The sequence below is a fragment of the Anopheles darlingi genome, chromosome 2 (assembly GCF_943734745.1).
Source record: "Anopheles darlingi chromosome 2, idAnoDarlMG_H_01, whole genome shotgun sequence".
NCBI lineage: Eukaryota > Metazoa > Arthropoda > Insecta > Diptera > Culicidae > Anopheles > Anopheles darlingi.
This window is the reverse complement of record NC_064874.1, coordinates 5,030,001-5,037,500: the sequence shown is the minus strand read 5'-3', so window position 1 is coordinate 5,037,500 and position 7,500 is coordinate 5,030,001. Positions and strand designations below refer to the sequence as shown.

The window sequence follows — 7,500 nt, the reverse complement described above, 5'->3', positions numbered from 1 at the left end:
GCAGCGTTTCCGGAGCCACTTTCGGACCCGACCGACCATGGTGATCGCCACTACCTGAGCCGTCGTCCTTGTAACAATCGGAGAATAGACCGGCCGTTATGTACTTCTTCCGGGGCAACTTACGATTGGTACCGGCTCCAGTTCCGCTTCCTCCTCCCACTCCACCACCAGATCCCCGGGCGATGTCACGTTGCGCTTCGGGGCACGACGTAGGTGAAGGCGTCTCAAGCAATCGCAGGAAATCGCACGGACCTTCTTCCAGTGGTAGCGGATCGTGCTCTGGCTCTTCGACCGTGCTCGTCGGTTGAACGGCATGTGCCGTCTCTTCTGGATCAATGGGTTCTACGATTGGCGGTGAAGCGACTGTCGCCGCACGTTTCTCGTTACCACGGGTTACCGTTGCATTGGGCTCTAGGATCGATTCACCAGTGGACGACTCGATGTTAGCAGCATCTTTCTTGACCTTCTTGGTCGATCGCTCCATCTTCTGCTCACGCAACGTTTCGTCACTTTTGCCGCGTTTCAGGCGCGGTGTCACAACGATACAAGTACCAACGTTGCTCGGTGGAGTGACCACAATAGACGACAACTTTGTTGCAGCAGGTCGAGTCGAGGCGGCCGTCGGTGATACCAATCGGGCACTCTCGATCGTTTCCGCTGGCTCGCCGTCGGTCACCGGAACCGATTTATGGCCATCACGGCGCAACTTCTTCCTACCGGGCGGACCACCACCTCCAACAGAAGGGCTCATGGGAGGCGACGCCAGTGGTGATAGACAGTTACGAGCTCCCTTCCCATTGGTGATCGCGAGTGCCGTACGTGGACGTCCTCGACCATTGCCTGCCCCAGTGGCGTGCTGGGCTGGCTTTGGTATTTCCGTTCCCGATATCGGAGACGTCGTACGTGGACGGCCTCGCGGACGTCCTGGTGTCTTTGGTGCAGTGACCAAAGGCTCGACGACGACAGCTGACGGTGTAATGACTGACTGCAACCTTGAGATGGATCGTGAGTGTACCCGCTTCAGCAATGGCATTGAATCTAACGACGTAGAATCTTCGTTGTGATGCGCCGGGAATATGGGAGCAGCGGTGGTCGAGGTTCGAGACAACTTCCGATCTGCGATCAGTGTATCCTCAAATCCCGGCAACCTACCGACCAGTTCCGCCGGATCCAGTGCGATCGATGAGCTGCGAGTACGACGGATCACACCCGTCGTCGACGTCGTGGCTGCCGTAACAGCCACTGTGTCTTCTCCAAGAGTAACCGTCTCGGCAGAGACCAGATCCTTACTAGACGATCTCTTGCCCGATGTCGAGGTGTGCAGCAGCTTATTGTTTTCCTTGTTCTCCTTGGCCGCATTTTTTGCCAAATTTTCACCCAATTTTACAATATTTGGAAGATCCTGCGATACTGACGCCGCCACCACGGCCGATGCACAGACACTCTTGCTACGGCTTCTACCATCCTTGCCATAGCGTTCTATCGATCGAGCAAACGGACTATCCGCTTTCAAGGGTGAAGCGCGACCAACGATCGCCGACGATCGCGATGATTTGCCTTTCGCAGCCTCGCTTAATTCGCTCAACTTCGATTTACTCTTGCGTCCAGGACCACTGCTCATCGGTGATCCATCCTTTCTCATTCTATCCAGCGATCGATGATGATGTTGAGCTAACTGCAGATGATCCGCTGTCGTTGTCGCTAACGGATTGATAACGTGTGACTTTCTACCTCGTCCACCCGTAGCCGGAGGTGTGGTAGCCACATCCCGGTGACCGCCAAGTGGGAGCTTGCCCTGCAGCTTCTCCAAACTGACCACCGAAAGCCTTGGTCGACCGGCACCGGTATGCCGCTCGATGAAGCTGTTCGTTGGTTCACCATCCTTCGGTACACGATCACAACTGGCGGATTGCTGCCGCTCGGATTTCTCCTTCAACCGTGACCGCTCCGCTTCCGTGGGTACGTGACGTGTTAGATTCGACGAATCGAACAGCTCCGGACCGACCTCGGGCTTCAGTTCCATTCCGAGCCCCAGTGCCGCTCCACAACAATCACCTGCCTTCTTTTTCTTCTTCTTCACTGTAGGAAATCCGGTTCGGTTCGGTTTCTTGCGCTTCTTCTTCAGCAGCAAATGATGGGCACCGGTCTTGGTGAGCAGTTTCTCGAGCACCTTCTCTGAGACTGAGGGCGAGGCAAGGTTGCTGCTGGAGAAAATGCTCCCAGCCTCATCGGCCGCCAACACGGGCGCACCTTGGTTGAGTGTTTTCCGTTGACCAACTATCGTCCCTGTTGCAGCTGTTGTTACGGCCAGCTCATCGGATTCAAACTTCGTTGCAATGCCAGTTCCGGAAGCAGGAGTGGGAACACCGGACGTACTACTGCCATCCCGCGCGAGACGCGGTGAATCCAACATCTCCACCTTGGCGATCAACGAGGGAATGGAAGCGGATGGAATGACCAACTCTAGGTCAACCGTAGGCTCGAACACGCCCGGTGGTGGACCAGCACTGGCAGTATTGGACATGGAGGACGATTGGATCACCGAAGGGCGTGATGGAGGCGTCGATCGGTGATCGAACGATGCTTGATTCGTTCCTGAGGTGCTAACGGCGGATGGTCCCGATCCGGCCAGCGATGAATGCGGGTGGCGTTCCTTCGATGATGAATCGTGTTGCCGATGATGATGCTTCTTCTTGCCGCCAGCGGTGCTAGTAGGTATTGTTGCTCCGGTTGCACTAGCCGCTCCCGTCGGTGAATGGTTTGCCGGTTCACCAGCCAGCAATCCGATCGCTCCATTAACGATCGTGAGCGGTGAGTCACTCGATTTGATCTGCTGCAGGTTGAGCTCGTCCACGGGAATCGGTCCTGGTTCGGGAGACTTGAGCAGATGGCGCTTCTTCGGTGTCACGGCCTTAGTGGCGGTGCCTGAAAGGGAAGATCCCGCTGCAACCGCAGCTGCAGCAGCTGCCGCTGCCGCCGAGTTCGCCGATATGCGACCATTACCGAATGCACAGGGATTGATGACCGTGTGACTTCCCCCGGAAACTAGCGCTGATCCTCCTGCAACAAGTGATTCCTGGCCACTGGGTGTTCCTCCGCCACCACTGGTATGTCCCTTCGCTTCGTCTACTCCGCTGTTATTGTCACTGTTGTTACCCTTTTCGCCTGGTGTCAGGAGATAGTGTCGCTTCTTCAGCGGCAGCTTATGATCGTCAGGACTTTGTGTTGGAAGGCCAGCCTTTTTGTTACGCCGCTTACCGGTACCTCCCGTTCCTCCAACTCCACTCGATCCACCAGCACCAGCTGAACCACGATCACCTGCTGTCGAGGGAGACTCTACATGCTCGGAACCTTTCCTCTTCTTCACGGATCTTTTCGTTTGATGCGTCTTCCCGGAAGAGGAGGATGAAGAAGGTGCAGCAACTGTCGCTGTTCCACCAGTGGTAGCGCCTACAACCACCGCATGCACGTCTTCCGTAGCTTGTCCAATCGAAGCACTGTCGGTTCCAATGATGCGACACAAGCCACTAAAACATTCACTCAATCGTTCGATCTCGACGTTGATCTTAGCCTCAGCACCCAGCAACTGACCACCTGTAGCACCCGTACCAGCGCTTGAAGCTAAAGCACCAGTGGATGCCAGTGTTCCCGGAGCGACGGAGGCCGATCGTAAACGCTTTTTCCTTCGACGCCGAGCAGTGGCATGCTTGGAACCGGCCGATCGGCTACTGCAACGGCTCATCGTACTCAATCGTCGCTGCCGTATTTTACCACAGCTGCCAATCACACCATAGCTCTTAACAGATAGTGACTCTAAACGATCGCTCATGCAGCTCTTTCGTCGGCTGCGCTTCGAGCAAACCGATTTGGCCGGCGACGCCTTCGGAATCGTACCATCCGCTATCCGTGCTAGCAGATCGATCGAGCCAACAAGACTTCCGATCCCAGCTCCACTCGCGCTACCACCTCCTGCCGCACCTCCGACGGATAAGGCAAACGAGGAGCTCGACTTCTGAAACCTTCGATTGCATTCCTCAGAGTTCTTGATGACATTCGCCCTCGAGAGAGGCAACTTCTTGGGAAGCTTTCCGTTACCGGATTCCGTGGCATTATTACCACCGCCACCGCGTAACAGATAGGCAGCAAAGGCATTCTTCGGTCCGACGGTGGAGCTAGAGAAGCTATAGATGCCTCCGGCGACCCCTGCCTTACTGTTCTGCATCGAGCTAAACACTTCGTTGAAGTTGTTGACTGGTACGCTTTGCCTTGTTGTCGTTTGGCTGTTGCTCGGTGTAAGTAATGCCTCCAGTCCACTCCGTCCGCCCCCGGAACCGGCCATCATGCTGGTGGCAGATGTGGTTGATGAAGATGAAGCTGATGTACCCTTGGTCGCTTCCAGCAGTTGCTCCTGTAGCTGCTTCTGCTGAAGCAGCTTTTTCGCCGACGGTGGCCGTCCTCGTGTGCCAGGTTTCTTCACCGGAACGGGAGTGGACGACTTTTGTTTCAAAGCCGCTGAAGCAGTCGCGGCGATTGACGATCCCGGAAGCTTCTGCTGCTGTTGCTGTTGCTGTTGCTGTTGCTGCTGCTGCTGCTGCAGCTTCAACGCCAGTTGTCGATCGGTGGTGATCGTTGGAGTATACCTTCGATCGGCCTGTGATCGCCGTTTTGATTCGCTACCTTCTACATCCTCGTCACTGGGCACGATTGTCGGTTTCCGGCCACGTCCTCTTGCAGCAGGCTTCGGTGGCACTGGTTGTGACGATGGTGCTGGCTTTCGTGGAGTTTTCTGCGTTTGCTTAGGAGGTGGTACTGGAGTGACACCAGTCGTGCGTGCTTTAATGGGCACCGTTTCGCAGTTTGATTTCTTTGTCCCCTGCTTCGCCACTCCCTTCCCCTGCTCAGCGTTAGAAAACGCCGAGCAAAGGGAATCACGGCTATTGTTGCTGCTCTCACTGCTGGTGCTGCTGGTGGTGGTGGAGCTATCCTCATCACTCGTACTACCAAGCGTTAGACCGGCCAGTAACATTATATCCAGGTCACACACACTCGATGTCTTGCTACCACTGCCACCCATCGCCGCATTGTTATTCTTTCGATCATTTACATTGTTGTTAAGGTGCTGCTGTTGCTGCTGTTGGTGCTGCTGATCGGTCGGCATCTTCTTTCGCCTTTTTCGTCGAACTTGCTTACGATGCCGGGTGCTACAGTCGCTTCTGTAGCCGCAACTTTTCGCACGTCCATAATCACTCCGGTAGCCACCAGCACCACGCGTGCTACGCCGCGAGCGCGAGCTGTAATCAGACTTGTAACCCGATAGACGGCTCCTGCCGGCACCACCGCTGGCCACACCCGCGTAGTCGCTGATGTAGCCACTCTGGGAGGCAAGCCGCTTGCTGCAACAAATCGTCGAGTGACCACCATCACTCTTGTAGCCACTAAGCCGGGGTTCGTGGAACTTTTTGCTTATATCAATCTTCTGCCAGTGGGGATCAAGATGACCTTCCGAGTGCCCCGCTTGTTGCTGCAACAGTTGTTGCTGCTGCTGATATGCCAAGGAATCCTTTTTCGGTGGTCGTCCAACACCACGTTTCTTGACCGCACGGGGTGGATAGAGAACCCGTTCCGTTGCGTACGTATTACGATCGAGACAGGAAGAGAGCGAATAGCCTGTAGTAGCAGCACTGCGGCCACTTCCCGAGGACAGTATATGCATCGTACCGGTCGCATATGACGATGAGTTGCCTCCGGCACTAATATCGCGTACCTCGGACTTGCTCCGGCGCGAAGAACTGCTAGACATTGCCAAGGAATGTCCTGCGGCCAATTTCGGTTTTTCCGTTCGCGGTGAACCGCTGGAGCTGCGCGTGGAAAGGATGCCAGAATCGGGTGATTCGCTAACTGTTGGTATGGCCGGAAGGGCTGCCTTTGATGCAGCAGCCGCTGCTGCTGCCGCACTGGCTGTAGCCGCTAGACTCGATTTTGGTGGACGACCACGACGTCGTACGACCGGCGGTGCAGCGATCGGTGCTACGGCGGACGAGGAAAGTCCTGTACTCCGGTCAACCGATGGAACACCATTCAAGAGAGGCGTATTACGACCACCAGCTCCAGCTAAAGGAACTGGAGATTCAGTCTTGATTTTGCGAATATCCAGCTCCACAGCGGCACCTCCACCGGGTCCTGGGCCGGCACTTCCTATCACCGGATCAGCACTCTCCTCCATCGAAGACGATGACGAGGAAGAGGAGGATCCCGAAGACGACGAGGAAGATGACGACGAAGAAGGTGATCGGCCGCCACCACCCCCAATGATCGGAGGTACACCGACAGACATTGTAGTACCGGTTGATCCATTACCTCCGAGAATCCCCGCCGAGCTTGTACCAGCTCCACTTGCACCAGAACCGAGCATCTGTGTTTTGACAACGAAATCCCGCAACAAGCTCGACGTGTACTGCTGCGTTGGAGCCGAAAGCCCCCGGATGCTTTCCGCGTCGGAACCACTTTCTACTCGCCGAATAGCGGCACTGACTAGCGCGGGCAAATCGTTATCACTAGAGCAAAAGCCACCTTCCGCATCGGCCGTCAGCACATCGTCTGCACTGGTCGATGTCCCGGCTGCTGTCAGCAATGTGGTTGTCGTTCCCGATGAATTGAACGTGGATTTGGCGGGTGTTGATGTCGATAGAGGTGGCCTACTGAGCATACTGAGCAAGTCACTGCCTGGTGGCCCTGCCAACGTAAGAAGGCTATCCTTCGCTGCGTACTCGCCACCTTTGCTCGCCTGCTTAGCTCCTTTCGATTGCTGAGCAAATCCTTTCACCGCGACCTCGGATGAACTTGATTCTGTGTCGCTAGTATCGTTGGTACGACTGCTTCTGGCACCCCGGCTACTTCCACCACTTATTGCCGGCTTATCGTCCTCCTCGTCGCTACTGCTCGATGAAAGATTTTGGCTTGCCTAAGCAAAGGGAAAATATACGAGTTAATTCAATTGTTTCTCCGGAAGCACAAGGATGTGGATTTGATCTATTTTGGTCGATGGATAGTTACCTTCTTTCGTTTCAGCATCTTGTGTTTCTTTGCTGTCGAAGCGACGCTCTTGCCTGGTCGAGCCGTACTCGTCGCACTCTTCCGGATCGCCTTTTTGTTGCCAGAATGTTGTGATTTATGCTCACCATCGCTACTGCTAGACTCGCTATCACTGTTGCTGGTGCAGGAGGAATAGGAGGAACTAGGCGAACTCGAATCACTTTCACTAACACTCTTCTTCCTTTGCCCGGCCGTCGGAACACGACCCGTCAGTTTGGGAACCTCCTTCGCCAGATGATTTGGTCTTCGAGTGTCGCTCGGTCCCAGCTTCCGTCCTTCAACCGGTCTACCAGACGAAGACGATGAATGATGATGATGATGATGATGTGGCTTTTCAGCATGGCCAGCCCGAGCCGCGCTAGCGGTGATCGATTCCTTCATGGCACTCTTACCACCGGATGTACTATC

The 7,500-nt window shown here is 55.2% G+C and overlaps 1 protein-coding gene across 3 annotated transcripts in view; it reads right to left on the bottom strand.

Annotated features, from left to right (window-relative positions):
• Positions 1-7,500, bottom strand: part of LOC125952123 (histone-lysine N-methyltransferase ash1) — a 16,077-nt gene that overhangs the window by 5,682 nt on the left and 2,895 nt on the right. For all 3 annotated transcript variants that reach the window (XM_049681404.1, XM_049681406.1, XM_049681405.1), the window contains exons 3-4: positions 7,054-7,500; positions 1-6,961 (exon numbers count right to left, since the gene is read on the bottom strand). The exon at positions 1-6,961 is cut by the window's left edge and continues 1,401 nt beyond it; the exon at positions 7,054-7,500 is cut by the window's right edge and continues 220 nt beyond it. In XM_049681404.1, coding sequence (XP_049537361.1) covers positions 1-6,961; positions 7,054-7,500 — 7,408 coding nt within the window. The remainder of the gene's footprint in view (positions 6,962-7,053) is intronic.